The 20,165-nt window shown below is 44.9% G+C and overlaps 1 protein-coding gene across 5 annotated transcripts in view; it reads left to right on the top strand.

Moving 5' to 3' along the window:
• DPYSL3 (dihydropyrimidinase like 3) overlaps positions 1-20,165 on the top strand; it is a 114,279-nt gene that overhangs the window by 44,776 nt on the left and 49,338 nt on the right. Inside the window, exon 1 of one of the 5 annotated variants that reach the window (XM_029217755.1) lies at positions 2,349-2,559. The exons of 3 other annotated variants lie outside the window; for them this stretch is intronic. In XM_029217755.1, the coding sequence (XP_029073588.1) occupies positions 2,521-2,559 (39 nt within the window). In that variant the 5' untranslated portion in view covers positions 2,349-2,520. Of the gene's footprint in view, positions 1-2,348; positions 2,560-6,547; positions 6,627-20,165 lie in introns of those variants that run through there. One more of the 5 variants, XM_029217754.1, reaches the window with a different exon arrangement.

Raw genomic sequence — 20,165 nt, 5'->3', positions numbered from 1 at the left:
CATTTCTGCTGATGGCAACAGCTTGAACCGATTAGCTGGTTATTATGCATTCCTGTGCATGGCTTTTCACAGCAGTCTGATCCAGAGAAACACATCACAAGTCCTATTCTGCATGGCTTCTTGCATGCAAGCCTGACCTCAAAGAGATTAACCAAGTCTTGTAATTTGAAACAACAGACACACACAAAATCATCAAGTGATCAAAAATATGGTATAAATCTATTTAGTAGAGAGTGTTCTGGATTATAATGACAGTAACAGAAGAGATAATTAGGATGCAAAGAAAGGAAACAAAAACTCGACAAACCCATGAAATTAAAAAAAGGAAGGCAGTGGTATTTCTTTAGGATTGTAAATGTCCCCTACATATTTTTTGCTTTTCCTAAGAAGAACTTGCAAGATCCCTTCAAATAAAATTGGAGCAGTTAAAACTATGGGAAAGATTCAGGGAGACCTCTGCAGGGTTGCATAGTATGTAGTTAATTCTCTTTTTACTCTGTTCTAAATATAATCCTGCTCATTTGCATGCCAATCCCCAGAATGCTTTGTAATTTCACAACTCTTGGCTAGTGGTCTCAGCACTTAAGCTTTAAGAACAAAGCAAAATGTTTAGGGCGTGCCTTTCGCGTCAGTCTTTTCCCCCCCGCCCCCCCCCCCGTGCTTTGCAAAAGAGTACAGGGAGGTGACCTTTGCTTTGCATTCATCCTCCAAGAGTATCACAGAAATAAAGTGGAGAATGCTGTGGACTTCTCCTGTGAAGACTGGATTCAGTCTAGTTACCCATGAATAACCAGCCGCTGGATTAACTCACTTGAGAAGGAGTGTTTCAGGGGGGCTTAGTCTGCCGTTTGATTATGTGACCAGGCTGGTTCATTTCAGGTTTATGGAAAGCCCAAGCTGGAGTATTCTGTACCCTCTTTCTGTGGATGCTTTTATAGCTTCTCTATTGCAAAGGAAGCCTTCAAGTTAATGAGGAAATATCCCAAAGTGTGGTCGGTGGCCTGCTTTGGAGAAATGTGAATTAAAGATCTCTAACACAGACCTAGTCATGCTCCGTGATATCTACAGAATTTCTATTTAGGGAGCATTAGGATCCACAATGGGGTGTGGTGGTCGTGGGAGACTTGTCTTGCGAGGGCTTTATAATTTTTGCATAGCAAGCCATTTTTGTTGTTGCTGTTATCCAAGTGGTATATTTGGGATTATTTTTTTCAGGAGAGCTGAGAAAGCTCCCTCATCCGACCATCCCTCAGCCCCGAGCCACAGTGGCTCCTCCAAACATAACCCCCCTTGGCCTTCTATTTGAAGCGGGTAGCAAAAGGATAATATATTCCAGCACCGAAAGGTCATGTTTTTGCTCCTCATAGCACATTGATCTCTGTCTATCAGCCCTGCCTAAAGTAAACTCGGCATTGTGAACAGCGCACACCAGATCGCTCACAAAACCCACGGCTGCGCAGTAATGTGCCAGGGCGTTTGGCTTCTCACTACAGGTGTTCTCTACTCTTTACTCACGGAGCAGCGTTAATGCTTTTCCTTCGGTTCTGAGAGCCAGACAGTGGAGTTCCTTTAAAACATTATTTTGAGAATTATTTTTACAATACAGAGAACGGCTGATGGTAGCTGACACGGTGGCCCCTCGTTGCCGTCCGAGAGTGAGGGGTTGCTTCGCATTTTCTGATGCCTATTTTCATGGTTTCGGGATAGCAGCGGCCGGCCAGGCTGCACAAAGTCAGCCCAGTTCTCGGCTTTCTAAGGGGTCGCGGCGGCTGTTTACACACCCAGCGACCAGCAGAGGCGGCGCTCGGCCTCCGCGATAACAAAGGCAGCTGCCATCGCATCCAGCCCGCGCGGTGGCGAAGGAGAGCGGGTTCCGGGAGGGAAGTCCAGAGCCGTCTCCTTTCTGAAACCAGGGTGGGGAAGGTGGGGAATCGGACCACGGGCAAGTCGGAGGCGTGGGCGCTTTCCCGGGCTGCGGCGGGGCCGGGAGGGCTACGCTGGTGCCTCTCTGCCGCCGACACCAGGGACTGCAGCATCCCCGCCCTGAACAGTCCCTCGCGCCCCCTGGTGGCGGTGGAGCAGGCTGGCTCCGCTGCGCTCGCAAGTCACCAGAAAAAAAAAGGAAGAAAAAGTGGGTGAGGCAGATGCAAGGAGGAAAATCAATAGGGATAAGAGAGAAGAGGGAGGAGTCGCGGATCAGCCATTCTTGTCTTACGGGGTCCCAGCTGGCACCGAAAAAGAAAGGAAAAAAAAAAAAAAGCCCGGGCGTGAACGCGAGTGGAGGAGGGTGTGTGTGGGGGGGTCGGGGGTGAAAGGGGGACCGGGGAGATTTACTATTGTCTCTGGCAGCCGCCGCGGGAGCTGGGGAGGGGGGCGGAGGCGAGAGGAGGAGGCGGCGGCCGCGGCCAGCGCACCATTCGCTCCACCTGATCTTGGGGCGCTGTGCGCTGAGGAAGGCGCGGGCGAGCAGGAGTAGAAGAAGGAGGGAGGGAGGCAGCTGCTGCAGCCACCGCCGCCACCATGTCCTACCAAGGCAAGAAGAACATCCCGCGGATCACGGTAAGTCGGACGCCGCCGTGGCTCGCTAGCTCCTGGCCGGCTGCACCGCGGATGGGGGCGGCTTGGATCCCGCCGGCTTCCCTGGGCTGGTACCCGGGGAGGGACGGGGGCCCGGGGCCGGGGCGGGGGTGGTGGTGTGTGGAGAGCGGTGGTCAGTCCGGCCGGCGCGGCGGGGCGCCACCCAGACGGAGCGACCCTGGGATTTGGGGAAAACCAAACAAAGAGGAAACCAAAACAGTGGCGTGGAGAACTTTGGATTATTTATCTTCCTTCCCCACCACCCGGTAGTTTCCAAATAACACAGGGGTCTCGGCCCTCCCTGGACCCCCGCGCCACCTGGGTCGTCAGTGTGTGCTGCCCCAGGCGAGGTATGTTTTTTGTAGAAGGTTCCTTTTGGCGGGGCGGGGTGGGGTATGGAGAGATGACACCTTTCCCCAGGGGTACTTGGTAGCCCGACCGCACCCCTCTCTGAGCTCCAGCCCCGTGGCTCCCCGCCCCCACCCCCCGACCCTACCACCCCGCGACGGTGATGGGATGCCTGGACATCCGTCTTCACCTTGGCCACTCCTTGCTTGTATTCACCCCAGTTCATATTTCGGTGCATCATACTCGGACTCGACAGCTAATGTGGCTGTAGTGAGAATGACCAACTTTTTTTTGCCCTTGATGCATTTACATTTTTCCTGTCATTTCTCCCCCTCATCCCAAGAAAAGGCTGAGTTTTTAGAGCAGATTTTAGTTTGCGGTGGCAGCGCACGCTGTGTGCATGCCGTGTCCAACTGCCATTGTGTGCAAAGCCGAGCCTCCCGCGGCCGGCGGGTGTCAGATGCGCTGGGCGAGCGTCTAGGGCGGGGTGGAGAGGAGATGTGCCATAATCAGGTACAGAAGCCTCATCTTCGCTGGCGTCCAGCAAACAGCTCTCGCGGCGGAATACCGCTCCCTGCTGCGGGATTCCTCCAGGTTGCGCTGAAATGACGCCTCGAATGGAAGGGACATACGACAGGCTGGAATGGGCATTTTCAAAAAGGGGGCAAGACAAAAACAACAGAAAACCCACTGTCATTTGTTAGTTGAGCACGAAGCAGTGCGGTTGTGCTTTGTCTGTAGTGAATGGGGTGTGTGTGTGTGTGTGTGTGTGTGTGTGTGTGTGTGTAGTGGGGGAATGGGTGGCTACTCCATCTTTGCAAGACGAACAAAGGAAGTGATCAGCTGGCCCCTGGGAGGCTCTGCAGCTGCCCTAGGGCAGTGCTGTACCTGCTACTGTAGTTCATTTGCCGGGATCCACTAGGTTTTGCTGTGGGCATGAGTGTCTTTGCACTTGCTGGGTTAGGCTTGGAGCAACCTGATTGCAGTGCAGGACCTTCCCCTCTGCAGGCAGGAGGAAGCTGTTCTTGCCTCTAGTGCACTTTATTGTCAAGTGGTTTATTTCTATGGCAGTACCCTACCTTTTTCATGCACCTGAGCTTCACCGGACACAAGCGTGCCCCACCCCTACCTGCTGTCCACTTGCTCCTAGGGAAGCAACACTCCCCAGGGGGATAGAGTTGGGATGGGTAGGGATCCTTTTGCCAGGTAGAGGCATTGGGTTTAAGCCCATCCTCCTTGACCACTGCCTGATATCACTGACTTCACATTATTGTAAAAGCATAGTGAGTCTTTTATAATACACAGTATTTTCTCAGTGCCAATTGTCTTTGCAAAGAGCTGTGGATGGTATTATTTTTTTTAAAAGCTGATTGAGACAAAAGCTTAATTTTTATACTTATTTCTCTAACTCAGGAGAGATGAGCCTCAGCTCTCATGCTATGATGTGTGGAAGTTATGTTGCATGTATGCCACTTGCTTTATATCTAGTGTGCATTTGCCAGTTCTCCTGTTTGGGATAAGCAGAGAACAGATTATTTTTTTCTTCCCAGTCTGAAGACTGCAATGGTTCTTCTTATGGATTCAGCCTGTGCTATGGCATTGAGAGCCATGCCCATTCTTCTAGGTATCACTTAAGCCACCTTTAAGGAAATATACAGAAATTTAGCCCATATGATAACAGCCTTAGAAGCCCCTGTAAGTGTGGCTGGGCCCTAGTCCCAGGGCCAGGTTTGCAGGGGGCTCCCTTTTGTTCCCACTTGAATGGTCTTCCCTGGGGTGCATCCTTCATTTTCAGTGCTGCTTCCATCCTTTCTCTGCGTGTGGGGCGTGGTGCTGCATAGCAGCCTCTGCCTTGAAGCTGAGGCTGTGCCTTCGGCAGCTGTGACGGGAATGGACGGTGGCTGTGAATTTCTTCCAGCCGGCCTGACTTGCATTCATTGTTGAGAGGGGTATGGGCTGGGGAGAGGCAGAGGGACATGGCAGGATGGGAGTGTGGGTCCTTGGGGGCAAGGAATCCATTTGTTGATTTTTCTCATGCTTTGTTTTTGTATTTCCTTGAACAAGAATTCTATTTTAGAACAAAACAGTGTTTTAATTTTTGTACATTTGCAGGTCCATAGATGATTACGGTTATCTACATACTACCAGGGGTGAGATACCCTTCCTAGGTATAGCTAAAAACATAAAAATACGGACACAGGTCTATATATACAGAAAATATGATTAAAGATCTAAATAGAACATATGTCTCATGCTGTCAATTCTAGTCCGTTTTTTAAAATGGTAAGATTATGGAATTTGAGATAAGTTTCCTATCCTCTCTCCATTCCGGTCTGTGAACTGCCCCACCCAGTAGCTGGAATGTCACTGTAATCTGGGGACCGATGGGGGCAGTCTTTCTTGCTGAGTACCTTTGCCTCACAGGCACAATTTGGGGGACACAGTAAGGTTTTGTTTGCTTATCTTCTGCTTTTCCTTCTACCTCTTTTTGCTGCCCTCCTGAGAGTAAAGCCTTCCTACTACCCTGTGTTTATTGGTTTCTCTGTCGCTGGTAGAATTGGCTGGGGCTTTCCCTGGGAGTAGCTCAGGCCTCAGATCTTATTGTTCTCAGGTCACCTACCTGAGTAATCTGCATGTCCTTACCCCAACACTAGCCCTTGCTTCTAAATGGCAGAGACAGCAGTTTGGGTGGCCCAGCCAATCAGAGCAGGGACCTGGTATTGTCATCCACCTCTGTCTCCTCTGTCTCACACAGTGCGTGGCACATAGATGCCTAGTGATGATTGGTTAAATCAATAAATGAATTAAAAATTGTTCCTACTAAGAACAGCTCACACCTACTGAGTGTTTATTTTGTGTCAAGTATTGTGCCTTATGTGCATTGTTTCATCTAATCCCTCAAATCAACACTGTCTGAGAGGTACTAGAGTTATCTCTATTGTATGGATTCTTTGCTTCTGCCCGGGGTCATAGATATAATAAGTGTTCGAGGAAGGACTCAAGCCTCCACACCTGATGGAAATTAAAGTGCATGTCCCTCACCACCGCACTGGTCTTGGTGGCTCTGCCCATACCATCGCTATTATGTGGTGTTAGTAGGGCAAATGGTTTAGATCCTATAACATGGTGTCTCTTACTGTTTACATCGAATAAATGTAAACTTGGGGGATGGTAGCTGACCATCTCAATTCTGCAGGTAGAAAGTTTGGCAAGTCATTGTATTCTTCTGAGATAAGCTACGACTTGAAGCTGACTGCAAGAGTGGGTGGAGATCTAACACTTAGGCTCCAGTGCTTTACATGTATTCTCTTAGCAGGGTCTCTGCAAAAGCCCATTTTACAGTTCAGGAAATTGAGACCTAGATCGATGAAGTCAGTTATCCAGAGTTGCACACTGAGGATTTGAGGCAAAGCTGGAAATCCAACACAAGTCTTGTCTGACTTCACAGCCTCAGCTGCTTCCCAGAGGTACCTGCAGTGGAAATTTTGAAAGCTGTGGATAAAGAGCTCCAGAATTCCCTCTAGCAGACAAATCACCGAGAACTGGCTTTTGGCAAATACCAGTTGGATTTCTGTAAATACTATCTTGCAGCTCATGCGTTTCTGCCACACTGAAAGTTGGGGTGTATGTGTGTGATGTTTAGGATTGCTGGAAGACACCATCCTCTGTCCAGAACACGACCTGGAGAGTTTGGTCTTAGGGTACGTAGTCAGGGCGCTGTGATCTCATTTGAAGGGTGTGATTGTGAGCATTGTGGGTGCCATGGGAATTTTTCACTTGGGAGGAGAAGTAAAGGAGCTATGTGAACTGGAGGAAAACCCAGATCTCTGAACTGGGGGCCTTGAACTAGACTAGAACCTGGGGAAGGGACAGTGCAACTCCTTCCCTGGACCTGTGCCTTCCTTTTGCTTCAGTAGGTGTCACTTTGGATCGGGAGCAGATATTAGGAGATGGAGGTCCAGAGTTTGGGAGACCAAAAGAAGAGGTGTCACCCAAAGCCAGCTTGATCTGTGTAAGGCATCTTGGAAGGGAAATTCCAGAGAAAAGACAGAGGAAAAATATCAAAGACTTAGGAATGGGAAGCATCTTAGATATCTGATCATAGAAACCTCAGCTCAAGCCCTGCCTGGGGTGTGTGTTTGTTACTTTATTTTTTGAACAGGTCTGTGGTGATTCGCAGCCAGGTTATTCCTCTTGCTCAAACACTAGCAAAATGCCTCAGGTGGATAAAGAGAGCTCTGACTATTAGTAGCTGTGACGAAGCCAGCTGGGCACTTGGGGGAATTCTGGAGGAATAGATTTCCTGAGAGGATTCAAGTCTGTGTAGTAGAACTGTCAGTTTATAAATAAAAATCCTCCCTCGTTATCTCACCGGGATGTTGAAAGGCTCAGATGAAGGAGCGACTGTGGACCGTGGTCTCTGAACCCCGAATGTATGCAAGATAGGAAACACTGATTTATTTATAAAATCTTAACTACTTTGGAATGTGGAAATTAATAAAGGAGGACTTGACAAAGGTCTGAAGTAGGAAGAGGCTACTTAGGGATCAATGTTTTAATACAGGTTTTCTAACCCAAACAAAAATTAACACAATGTTATATAAAAACTCTGTTTTTTCCTGCTTTAGTTATTTTACAGTGTTTCTCAGAATTATGCTTGTTTTTAATTTCTGACACGCTAACGAGGCCATTAGACTACCTTTGGACTTGGATACAGAGACTCTCCCTTAACCTAAAGAAAGGGCATTTTCCTTATTCAGTTGAACTATATTGCTTTCGGGCCTAATCAGCTTCTAGCCTAGACTGACCGCAGATTATGGATACCCTTTCTAGCAGTTTCTTCACAACTCACTGTTGAATGGCCTTTTCTCTGTCCTTTCTCCTTAGTTAGGGAGAAAAAAATGATTTGGAAAAGAACCAAGAAACTCTTCATATCCTAAAGGGCCCTCTCTTCTTTACCCATTGACATATTTCATAGAACTGTTTATGTCTGCTTATTATATTTGAAAAATCACAAAATATTTACAACAGTTGGAATGCCTCCCTAGGAGGTAAATGTACCTCTCTTTGATTAAATCACTGCTTCTAATCCTAAAGGGACTGGAAATGTAAATATGCCATGACCTCCTGGAATGGATGCTAATCGGAGGACTGGACTGGGCCCTGGCCACACCCTCCTCAAATCAATGCTCTTCTTTACCTTTTCTCCTATTTTCTGTAGCCGGAGGGAAACAAATGAGAAGGACCCTGGACAACCCAGAGAGATAGGCTCCTCTGTTTTCAGACTCTTCTACTGTGAAATCTCCCTTTCATAAAATTCAATATGTATCTGTTTCAATATATGAAATAGACCAAAAAAATAATTTGGTGGAATAGGGTGAGCCCCTCAACTTGGCCTCTTCTTTGGCCCTAGTCTGTATGTGGAGTCTAGTGTAAAAATGACTTCTCTGGGGGAACATTTCTTCTGTTAACTAGATTACAGGGGACTCAGTGCTTGGAGTAAGGATAGTGGAGCTATTATTTATCACTACCATTTATCGAGAGCCTTAGCGCAAATCACATGGGTTATCTCATTTGACTCATGACAGCTCCTATAGCTATAATGGTTAACCATCATTCTGTGTTCTGGATAGAGGCTCAGAGAGATTAAGTAACTTGACAAAAGTCACACAGCTGCAAAAGTAAGATCCTGGCATTGATCCCTCCAGAGATGAGTTGGTTTCATAGGTAGGAAAGCAGTAATTCCATACTCACAGGTGACTGTCCCCACCCCCTTGCCGTCAGCTAGCCAGACCTGTTAGCTCGAAAAAGGGGGCCAGTGTTCACAGGGTGGAAGGAGTGGGAATGGTCAGGTCAAACCTTATCACATCACCACTGGAACGACTGAGCCCATGTCCTTCTAATAGTGGGTCGTGCATTGCTCTGCCAGCTGTCTGAGTTAGCTTCTGGCTCTTTTCCCCAGGAGCATGTGTGTGTTCAGGGTGGAAATGCAGATGCTGTTTTTCTGCCTTGCATAAGTGCAGATCTGGGCCCAAGGCCCCTTCTCACTCTCTGTCCCTGTCCTCTTCCCAGACGTAGAACGAGCCAGGCTCTCTGTTCTCCTTCAGCCAGGCCGAGGAACAGAGGACACACCCAGCGCTCTAAGCCAGATGGGGGAGCTCTGCTCGGGAATGGTCCAGGAACGAACGGGAACATCTGGAACTAAAGGGCACAATTCTCTTGGCTAAGTTAGTCTTTTTTCTATGGACAGGCTGGACAGTGAGCTATGAAGGATAAAATGAGATTTTATTTTTTAAGAGAGGGGTTCCTCTGACAGGTAGAGCAAAGGAGCCCTCTTGTTTGATGACACAGGGAAAGGAAGAGCGCCCTGGATGGAGTGTTGGCACATTGCGGTTCAGGCCTGCCCTTGCCTCTAATTTATGTGTGACTCTGGGCAAACCCCTTATTATCCCTCTCAGATTCTGCATCAGACAAATGTGGGCATTGAACTAGATAATCCGCGAGTCCCTGCCAGTGCAAATGACCCTGTGAGCCTTTATTTTGTCTTCTATTTTCTCCTGAGATCATGGTCAGCTCTCTGTACTATGTTCCAAACTTGCAGAGAGGAGTTCTGGTCCCTCCGCATAAGGGAAGAGAGAGCAGTGAGAAAATGGATGAGGGCAGTAGTTGTTGGCTTAAGCTCAGTGGGACCAGCCAACATCTGTGTTGGATATAAGGGTCTTTGGTTGTTTTTTACTCTTAAAATCCTAGCCTTTTTCTCATTCAGAGAGTAGACTTGGTTAATAGGCTCTGTGCAAGAGAGCAATGGAATAATGATGTTTGATAGGTTTTTTCCTTAGCAGAGCTTTAGTATTAAACGAGTATTATTAAAATAATAGCACGATTCATTCGCTGGAACGTACAGTGTCTCTTCTGGATAAGGCTACCATTGATAATGGCACAAAAGCAGCAGTTGCCCCAAATCTAGACTGGTCAAACAAACAAGCAAACCAACAGGGAACAGCTCCGAGTCTATAGATGCTCCGCAAGCTCTTTTCACTTGCTTTTGCCAGTCTTTGAAATGCGGTGGCTCCCATGCGATGGAAATAACTTCCCCCCAAAGGCCAAATAATGCCATGGATGCTCCATGAGGTAGGGATGCATTTTTGTTTCACGGCCACTGAATCTCCGGCACGTAGCCTTTGGCTGGCACATAGTAAGCCCTCTGTAAACATTTGTTGAATGAATGGGTACATTTATTTAACATTTACCTTGCAGGAATAATTGCAAACGAGAAAATGATCAGATGATCAGAACGTGTGTACATTTGGCTTCTACGTCATCCTGACTTTCACTGACAACTTTCTAGAATATTCACTTTTAAGAGATAAGGCTTGGCTCTAAGAAACCAGCATGGGATCCCTGGGCGAAGAGAAACATGACAGCGCTTTAGCAGACCAGTCAGAGTTAACTGTAGTCCAGGACCTGACTGGGGCAGATGTGCCAGGGAGTCTATCCATCCATCGTTTGTACTTCTTCCTTCTCAGGCCTCCACTCCTCTCCTTCTTCCAAATTCTGCATCTGGCCTCATTTTCAACCTCTTTCAGGGGCCTACCTGGGTACTTCTTACTTGCAAACAGATTCATCGTTTCTCTTACTGCAAATGATTTAAAAGAGTTAATGGAGACCTTTATGTCCTCTTTCAAATAGAGAAAACTACATGACTGAACCAGGATCTAACAGAGATCTTAACTGATCTTCTGGGCTTTCTGCCTTTACCCAGAAACCACAAGTCATTCCAGTTGTTAGCAGCCAGTAGATAGCCTAGTATGCATTTGCACGGCGAACTCCACCTTTCAGAAGGCTTGGCTGAGGAGCAGCCTGTAGTTCCTTCTCATTTCTCAAGTAGTGTTGGCCATTTTAAAATGGAATGTTTTTGTGCTTGTGTGTGTGTTTTCCCAGAGATTTCCGGCCCCTCATCCTATTGCGTCTGTCAGCTTTCTCTGGGCTTGCAGCTATTCTGTTATTAGCTTTTATTCTAAAATTCATTTTTGGTTTGAGGGATGGGGACAGTTCAAGCACATTTTACCAAGCTCATTTCTGTCTGTAAACTATACAGTTGATGGTCTCAATACTCTAAGTGTAATAATACTCGCTAGATCTTTTTAAGGGGAGCATCTATAAGGGAAGACAAAGGGGAGAATTAAATATATTCATGGAGCTTAAAATATTGCATTTAAAGTACTATGTGTATTAAAATGTGTCTTATATAATTAATCATGTATAATAATACCTTTTTTCTATTTTTGATTGAATATTTTATTGACCACCGTCTCTTTGCCTAGCAATGTGATGCTTGTCGCAGAAGCATCTAAAATAATGATAAGAATTAACATGTATTTATCATTTATTAAGTGCTTTTTTTCCCTTATCTCATGCAGTCCTGAAAACCACTCAATTAGGTAGTTGGCTTTCCAACTAGGTCTTCCCATTTTATTGATGAGGAAACTTCGAGAGATCAGGAAATTGGCCTACGATCACACAAGCCTTTCAGTGGTGGAACCAAACTTCATACTGACTCAGAACCACATTCTTAACGCGACTCTACGGTGCTACCTTAAAGTCTACCTTCTTTTATCTTCTTGCACCTCTGGGGTCATGAGACATTGGTCCAAATTGGAGTTCACTTAAGTCCAGGATTAAGTCCTCCTCCACACCTGTTTCCAGTGGGGCATGAGGGTCAGGTTATGGCAGATGGGAAGCACAGCCTATTGGTGCCCTGGTCTGCATGGGGTTGGACTCGGGAGCCCTGCCTGGTTCAGGAAGCTCTCCTGCTTTCCCCTCGGAGCAGCCTTGCTTCCAGGAACGCCAGGAGCAGCTCCACACTGTTGTACTTTCAGAGCCAGCTTGCCAGGGAGGTGCCCACCATGCCCAGCACCCAAGGCTATTTGAGTTGAATTAGCAAAAAATACCAACGAGGGCTTCTTCTTCAGGTGGATTTGAATGCCACTTCCTCATTCTATATCCCACGCTGGCCTCCCCAGCTTCTTGAATAAATCCTAAGCAAGATTCCACTGAGGTTTTGACTTGATGGGGCTTTGTAAAACTCATGGAATCAGAAGCTCCTTAAAGAATTTTTCAGTCTAGTCTCCCCTTACCCCTTACAGATGAGGAAACTGAAACCCAAGTCCCAATTTGAGACTGACTGAATTAGGGCTTTTTCAACTGACTGGTTTACTATAGGATACTGAAATTTACAAGTGAGTAGGCATTTTTTTCCAATTACAAAAAAAAAACAACAACCCAAAACCAAAAAAAACCCACGATGGTTGTAGAAATATTTACCAAAAAAAAAAAAAAAAATGAGGACAATAAAAATAGGCTACAGTGAAATCATTCAGTGATAGTCATTGTAAAGTTTGAGTATACCCATCTAAAATTTTTGGGCTTCCCTGGTGGCGCAGTGGTTGAGAGTCCGCCTGCCGATGCACGGGACGCGGGTTCGTGCCCCGGTCCGGGAAGACCCCACATGCCGCGGAGCGGCTGGGCCCGTGAGCCATGGCCGCTGAGCCTGCGCGTCCGGAGCCTGTGCTCCGCAATGGGAGAGGCCACAACAGTGAGAGGCTCGCGTACTGCAAAACAACCAAACAACAACAACAAAAATAATTAAAAAATAAAATAAAATTTTTTCTTCCTACGATATATGCTGTTTATTAAAATAGAATGGCATATTGTTCATGCTATTTTATGTCCCGCTTTTCATTCCATAATATATTATGACATCTTTCCATGTTTTAAATATTCTTTCATAGCATAATTTTATTCTTTTTTTAAATTGAAGTATAGTTGATTTACAAGGTTGTGTTAATTTTTGCTGTACAGCAAAGTGTTTCAGTTATATATATATATACATTCTTTTTTATATTCTTTTCCATTATGATTTATCACAGGATATCGAATATAGATCCCTGTGCTATACAATAGGACCTTTTTGTTTATACATCCTACATATAATAATTTGCATCTGCTAATCCCAAACTCATAATCCACCCCTCCCCCACTCTCCCGCTGCTTGGCAAACACAAGTCTGTTCTCTATGTCGGTGAGTCTGTTTCTGTTTTGTAGATAGGTTCATTTGTGTCATATTTTAGATTCCATATATAAGTGATATCATATGGTATTTGTCTTTCTTTCTGACTTATTTCACAAAGTGTGATAATCTCTAAGTCCATCCATATTCCTGCAAATGGCATTATTTCATTCTTTTTTGTATGGCTGAGTAGTATTCCATGGTATATATATACCACATATTCTTTATCCATTCATCTGTCGATGGACATTTAGGTTGTTTCCATATCTTGTGAATAGTGCTGCAATGAACATTGGGGTGCGTATCATCTTGAATTACAGTTTTATCTAGGTATATGCCCAGGAGTGGGATTGCTGGATCATATGGCAAGTCTGTTTTTACATATCGTAATTTTAAATACATACATATTATCCCAGTGCTTCAATTAATTCCATTGCGTTTGACTTTTTTGGTTGTTTCCGAGATCTTGGTACTAACAGCAAAAATGAAATGGTGGGTGTGTTTTCAGTTACTGTTTTTTAGCTGAAGTTAAATTAAAAGCTACCCCAGGATGAGAAGTTGAGTAACTTGCCCACAGTTGCTCAGCTTGTGAGTATCAGACTCTGATTTGAGTCCTAATATCTTTAATCTTAGTCTTATATTCTTGTCATCACTCCACTTGCTCTAGCAGTCTTGCCATTTTCCAGGGAAAACTCTGCTTTCCGTCTTTGTTTTCTCCTGCTCTCCAGTGAGCACATTTGTTCCTTCACCACCACCCTTGCTCGCCTCCCTGTCTTGCTGAGGCTGTTGACATTTCTGGAGGTACACAGTGTCTTAGGACCAAAAGCTGCACAGCTGGAGAGGAAATATGCCCATTCCTTTTTCCCCTCCCTCGCCTTAATGGCTTAACCTGTAAGCTTGGGAGCTGGTTTTAATTTCACATTTTCTGTGTGTATGTGCGTTTGTTTTTAAGTTTTTTCCCCCTTAATTCTTTCAAGGAGACCTTTGTTTGAAGTCATACACTCTTTCCCTCCAAGCCAATCTGTGCCCCATATCTTGATGAGATTACTTTGTTTGGGGATATTGATAAATTCAGAATGGGGTTTCTGGTTTATCCAACTAAGTTGGTTTAAATTACGGCCTTACAGAGAGAAAGGGCTTTAAGCAAACTAAAACATTTTAAACCAATTGAATGTAATCCTCTGCTTCTAGAAAAATTCATCCTAGGTTTATTCCATAAAGAAGGCATGTTTTTGTTTTGTTTTGTTGTGCTTTGATTCCAGTTATTTCATTGCATGCTCTATCTCAGATTCCTTGCTGTGAGAATCCAACCTAGCTTTGCTCAGTTAAGGGCAGGAAGAGAAATAAGCGATCCATTATTGCAACCCTCTCATTTTAATGATTAAGAAAAACAAGGGCTTCCCTGGTGGCGTAAGTGGTTGGGAGTCCGCCTGCCGATGCAGGGGACACGGGTTCGTGCCCCGGTCCGGGAAGATCCCACATGCTACGGAGCGGCTGGGCCCATGAGCCATGGCCGCTGAGCCTGCGCGTCCGGAGCCTGTGCTCCGCAACGGGAGAGGCCACAACAGTGAGAGGCCAGCGTACAGCAAAAAAAAAAAAAAAAAAGTGGGCCAAAGAGGGAAGATAATTTGCCAAAGGTCACACAGCAAAATAGTTTTTAAGAACATGAGGCAAAGGACTCATTTCCCTTGCTCTGGCTCACTGCTTTTCTCACAATTTTTTTCCCCCCCGGGGGGAAAATGTGAGGGGGTGGGTGTTATGGGCAGATATGTGTCCATTCAAAATTCATGTGTTGAAGTTTTAACCCCCTAGTACCTCAGAATATGACTGTATTTGGAAATAGGGTCTTTAAAGGGGTAATTAAGTTAAATAAGGTCATTAAGAGTGGGCCCCGATCCAGTACGACTGGTGTCTTATGAGAAGAAATTAGGACACAGACACACACAGAAGAGAGACCGTGTGAGGACCCAGGGAGGTGAAGCTGGCCATCTACAAGCCAAGGACAGTGGCCTCAGAAGGAACCAACCCTGCCGACACCTTGACGTTGGAGTTCTAGCCTCCAGAACTGTGAGAAAACAAATTTCTGTTGTTTAAGACAACCAGTCTGGGACAGTTTGTTGTGGCAGCTGCAAACTAATATGGGGGAGAAGTTAAGAACAAAGACATTTAAAATTCAAAACTTCAAACCGGGGAAGTTCTCAATGAATAGAAAAGGGAAACCCAGGTAATTAGTATTTCTAAGAAATAATGCCATGCCAAAGCCCATACTAACTTGATTTTCAATCATATTTTTATATATGGCATCTCATTTCATGCTTATAACATGCCTAAGGTATAGTTATTATTAGTTCCACTTTACAGATGAAGAAACTGAGGCTCAGAAATTTAACTTATCTAAAGTTTCGTATTTATTAGCTAAGTGAGTGGTGTTAGGTCCAAATCCATCTCCTTGTCTGACTTTAAAACCCTCACCCACTACACTGAAGTTAACCCAAGCGGTTTAGTAACCATTGTTATCAAGTTGCTTAAAGTTAGGAAGAGAAAAAATATACTCTGAAGTCTCAATCACCTGGAATCCACTTAATCGATTGAACAGGAAATACTTGGCCCTTGATTTTAGGGTAAAAATGGAGATCAGGGACATTTTAAAAGATAATCAAGGTATTTGAGGTCTACTGCAGAGTCTTCCCAGTGGCTTATACCTTCACACGTCAAAGTGGACAGCTACACATAATGAAGGATGAATGTTCATAGTGATGGGCCCCAGGCCCCAAAGAAATCTGACCCATCAGAGGAGAATCAGTTACGTGTGCTGGGTCACATTTGCTAAAGCAGGAAACCAGACCCGTGTATCTGTAACATGAGGGGAGGTGGAAACTGTGCCAGAGTTTTACAATTACTTATTTTAGAAGTGTTTTCAACAATAAGACCTGATAAATATGTAATCAATCAAAAAAAAATTAAATGAACTTGAGCTGCTGGTAAAACCACTTGTTATGATATGGGAAACAGAAGGTACTTGAAATATTGAATGTGGATGGCTCTCTTGCAGCTGTGCCCTCCCTGTTTTAAGGTTGTGTGGTCTATCATTTCTAAAACATATGGGTTAAACTTACTTGGACTTTATCAGTGAGAAGACACAATCAAGTTAAGAGGTGGCCGGGCTTTGTTTCCAGCAGGTATTGGGGTTAAGGCCCAGCTCAGCTATATAGCTGTGTAACTTAGTGGGCCCTACCTTTAAAAGAGAATTTTAATCCAGCCACTTCTCACCATTTTTCATCCCTGCCACCACCCTAGCTGAGCCTCCATCACCTTACTGCAGGAACCCTCCAATGGTCTCAGTGCTTCCACTTTGCCAACCATCAGGTCATTTCTCCATGCATAAGCAGAGGGATCCTTTTAAAGTGTAAGTCAGATCAAGTCATTCCCCAGCTCAAAAATCGGTTGCACTTGGAATAAAACCCAGACCATGGTGCTCAAGGTTCCACGTGGCCTGGCCCTGACTATCTCCACTGCCCCCAGTGTCTTGGCATCAGCTGTCCTCCCTTCTCACTCTCCCTTGGACCTGATGTGTTTATCTGCAGCTCAGAGCTCTGTCCTTGCTGCACCCTTGGAGTGGGGAGCAGTCTTTTCTAGGAGGCTTTACTTGTGGAGCTCAGTTTGGCTGATAGCTTCCTAGATATGCCCTCTTTCAAGACCTGATCAGAAGCAGTCCCAGACCTTCTTCCAAGCCTCCATCCCCTCACCTCTTTATGTTTTTAAATTTTTAAAAATTTTTTAATTAAAAATTTATTTATTTTGGCTACGCCGGGTCTTATTTGCGGCATGTGGGATCTTTAATTGTGGCATGCAGACTTCTTAGTTGTGGCATGCACACGGGATCTAGTTCCCCGACCAGGGATCGAATCCGTGCCCCCTGCATTGGGATTGCAGAGCAGAGTCTTACCCACTGGACCACCAGGGAAGTCCCTCACCTTCTTTCTAAATGTCACTTATCACTGTTGAAATTACAGTACTTATTTATTGGCTGACTTATTCTTTGCTGTTTCAACTCCTACAGTTGCAATGGCAGGGAATTAATTTTGTTCACTCGTGTATCTCTAGTACTGTGAAAAGGAGGCATTTACAAACGTTAAATGAGGGAACGAATGGATAAATAAATAAATGAATGAAAAGGCATGTTGTTCCTTTACTTTAAACTAATGTGCTTTCCCTGAGTAAGTGGTTTAGGGAGAACGGGTGTCAAGGAAACAGGGTTATCAGAAGACAACTAAACTATCTGCCCCGTGGTCTAACCTCAAGTGAATGAAATGATCAATGAAAGATGAAAAGACTTGGGATAACAGACACAAGTCATAACACAGATGAAAACCTGCTGCATCTGAGATGACTTGAAGAGACTTGCAAAGGTCCTAACTCCTTTGCTATTTCTTTTATTTTTTTATTTTTTTTTATTTTTTATTTTTTTTTGCTATTTCTTTTAGACACAATTTAATACATGTCACAATACACATTCTGGAATGCAGAAAACACCTGCAACTGGAAACTTCAGTTGCCTTAGCACTTTTGGAAACGTTTCTGAGCAGAGACACGTCATAAAAGAACAGACTGTTTTGGAACTATTCCAAAGAAGATTATTCTCCTGGTGTTAGAATCACAGAAAGTGAACCAGTGATCATTGGGAAAAGAAGCGGGTAACTCATGGCTTTGCAGGTAGGGATGAAGTCTGCGGGCCCTTAGCCACAGGGAATCAATTCCTGTAATGTCAGCATAGCATTTGCAAATAGAAAGCAGGCTTGAATATATCCCAGGAAGTGCCTATTGTGTGAAGCCTTAGATGTTCATTGAAGATGAAGAAACCTTTTGTCACAGCAGGATTAACTGCCCGCTAGTCTCATTTTTGCGTTCTGATAATTTTCAAGTGGTGCCTCAATTATATTTATTTCAAGGGTTCATTTCATTCCAAGTCTGCCTGATCTCCTGAAGTCCTTGTTCTCAGAGCATCTGCAGTTTTCTCTGTCAATATAACTTGGAGACGTTTGGGGCCGAAGAGTCAAAAATAGTCAGTGCTTAAACACCGATCTATCAAATGAAAGCAGAGCTGTGGGTTTGCAGGTATCAGAAGGCTGTGAGCCAGAGAGTCAGTCATCACCACTGTCTGCTTCTTGTGTCAAGAAAGAGCCAGAAAAAAGAGAGAATGCCCCACCTCCTCTGCTTCCCATACTCCTTAGGAAGTATGTTTGGGTTCTTATAGGAAGGTAGTTAAGGCCTATATGTAAACTAAAAAGAGGTGAAAAGTCAAGCTACTTTTCAGAGATAGCAGTGAGAGTGGGTAGGCATCCAGGTGAAAGGTACTGACATAAGATTTGAGTCCAACTTTGAAAGAAACGTGCGTTTCTTGAGCACTACCATGCACCAGAATTTGGGCTTGACTCCTGACCTCAGTCCTTTGGAGCAGATATAATTGTCCTCATTTTACAGCCAGGACTGTGACTATAAAGCCCTTCTCTTTCTCACCATTCCACTGAGCTGCCCTGGCAGATTCACCACTTAGATCTTTTCGCTGCAAAGTGACTGACGAGGCAGGCCCCTTTGCTGTCCTGTACAGACCCAATCTCTGATGTCTGGACTCCTTGGCAGAGCAAACAGAGAGCATCTCTGCTCTTTGAAACAGTCCCTCCCTCCCATGCTGTCTCTCCAAGGGCCCTTTCTGTGGCCACCTGGTGTGAGCTGCAACACGGCAGCCGTACGTTGTCGACGCATCCACCACGGGCCAGTTTTAGGAAGTCGCAGAAGCCAGTGGTTGTGTGCTTGCAACCGCAATCCCCAGGCAGCCCTGGCCAATTGAAAAGTATAAGGTCAGACTTGGAGAAAAATCGCTGTGGCCTTCACAAATAGATGGGGAGCAATCGCCTGTCATTTGAAGGTGCCGCTCACACATTCCAAGGCCCAAGCCCGTATTGCTCCTCTGGGGATTGCATTTTGGCTGGCTTTCAGATTTAGTGAAAGAGTTTTTTGTTTCTGAGAAGCAATAGCGGGAATTCACTGGGCTTTCCTGTCATTCCAAAGGCCCAGTCAAAGCCAGCTGCCAGGCACACATGATCAAAGTGGAGAGAGAGCTGCTTCTCAAAGAGGGAAGAGGGTCCCATTCAGTGGACAGCAGCCCCGAGAGGCAAAGTGCCTTGCTTGGGTTCGCAGAGCTGGGACCAGAATCCGGGTCCTGACTACCATTCCAGGCGTCCGTACTACCCTTCATTGCCTTTCAGTTGGTATAGCCATCTCAGTGTAGGGTTAACTCAGCTACATCCATCAGCTTCTAACCAGCCTGTTAAATCTCAAGTCCCCATTCCTGCCTATTTGGTGTGTGGCTAACCAGCACCTCAAAATTATTCTTCATGCTCTTGCACCCCAACTTCGTGACTCGTTTCTCTTCTGCATTTTTATTCGTCGGTTCTTCCTGGCCAGCCTGCTTTGAAATATCATTTACCTTTGGCACTTCACTTCCTATCTATCTATCTATCTATCTATCTATCTGTTTATCTATCTATCTATCTATCTAAGTATAGTTGATTTACAGTGTTGTGTTAGTTTCAGGTGTACAGCAAAGTGATTCATATATATATATATATATATACACACACACACAACACATACACACACACATATATATTCTTTTTCAGATTCTTTTCTATTATAGTTTATTACAAGATATTGAATATAGTTCCCTGGGCTGTACAGTAGGACCTTGTTGTTTATCTATTTTATATATAGTAGTTTGTATCTGCTAATCCCAAACTCCAAATTTATCCCTCCCCACCCCTATCCCCTTTGGTAACCATAAGTTTGTCTTTTATGTCTGTGAGTCTGTTTCTGTTTTGTAAGTAAGTTCACTTGTATCATTTTTTAGATTTCACATATGAGTGGTGTCATATGGTATTTGTCTTCCTCTGTCTGATTTACTTCACATAGTATGATAATCTCTAGGTCCATCCATGTTGCTGCAAATGGCATTATTTCATTCTTTTATCATGGCTGAGTAATATTCCATTGTGTATATATACAACATCTTCTTTATCCATTCCTCTGTCGATGGACACTTAGGTTGCTTCCATGCCTTGGCTACTGTAAATAGTGGCACGTCACTTTCTCTTCCTCTTCAGTTGCTAATTAG

Source organism: Monodon monoceros, unplaced genomic scaffold (genome assembly GCF_005190385.1).
Source record: "Monodon monoceros isolate NGI ecotype Baffin Bay Population unplaced genomic scaffold, NGI_Narwhal_1 Super_Scaffold_12, whole genome shotgun sequence".
NCBI lineage: Eukaryota > Metazoa > Chordata > Mammalia > Artiodactyla > Monodontidae > Monodon > Monodon monoceros.
The sequence above is the reverse complement of the archived record's forward strand: the minus strand, read 5'-3'. Positions and strand labels throughout refer to the sequence as shown.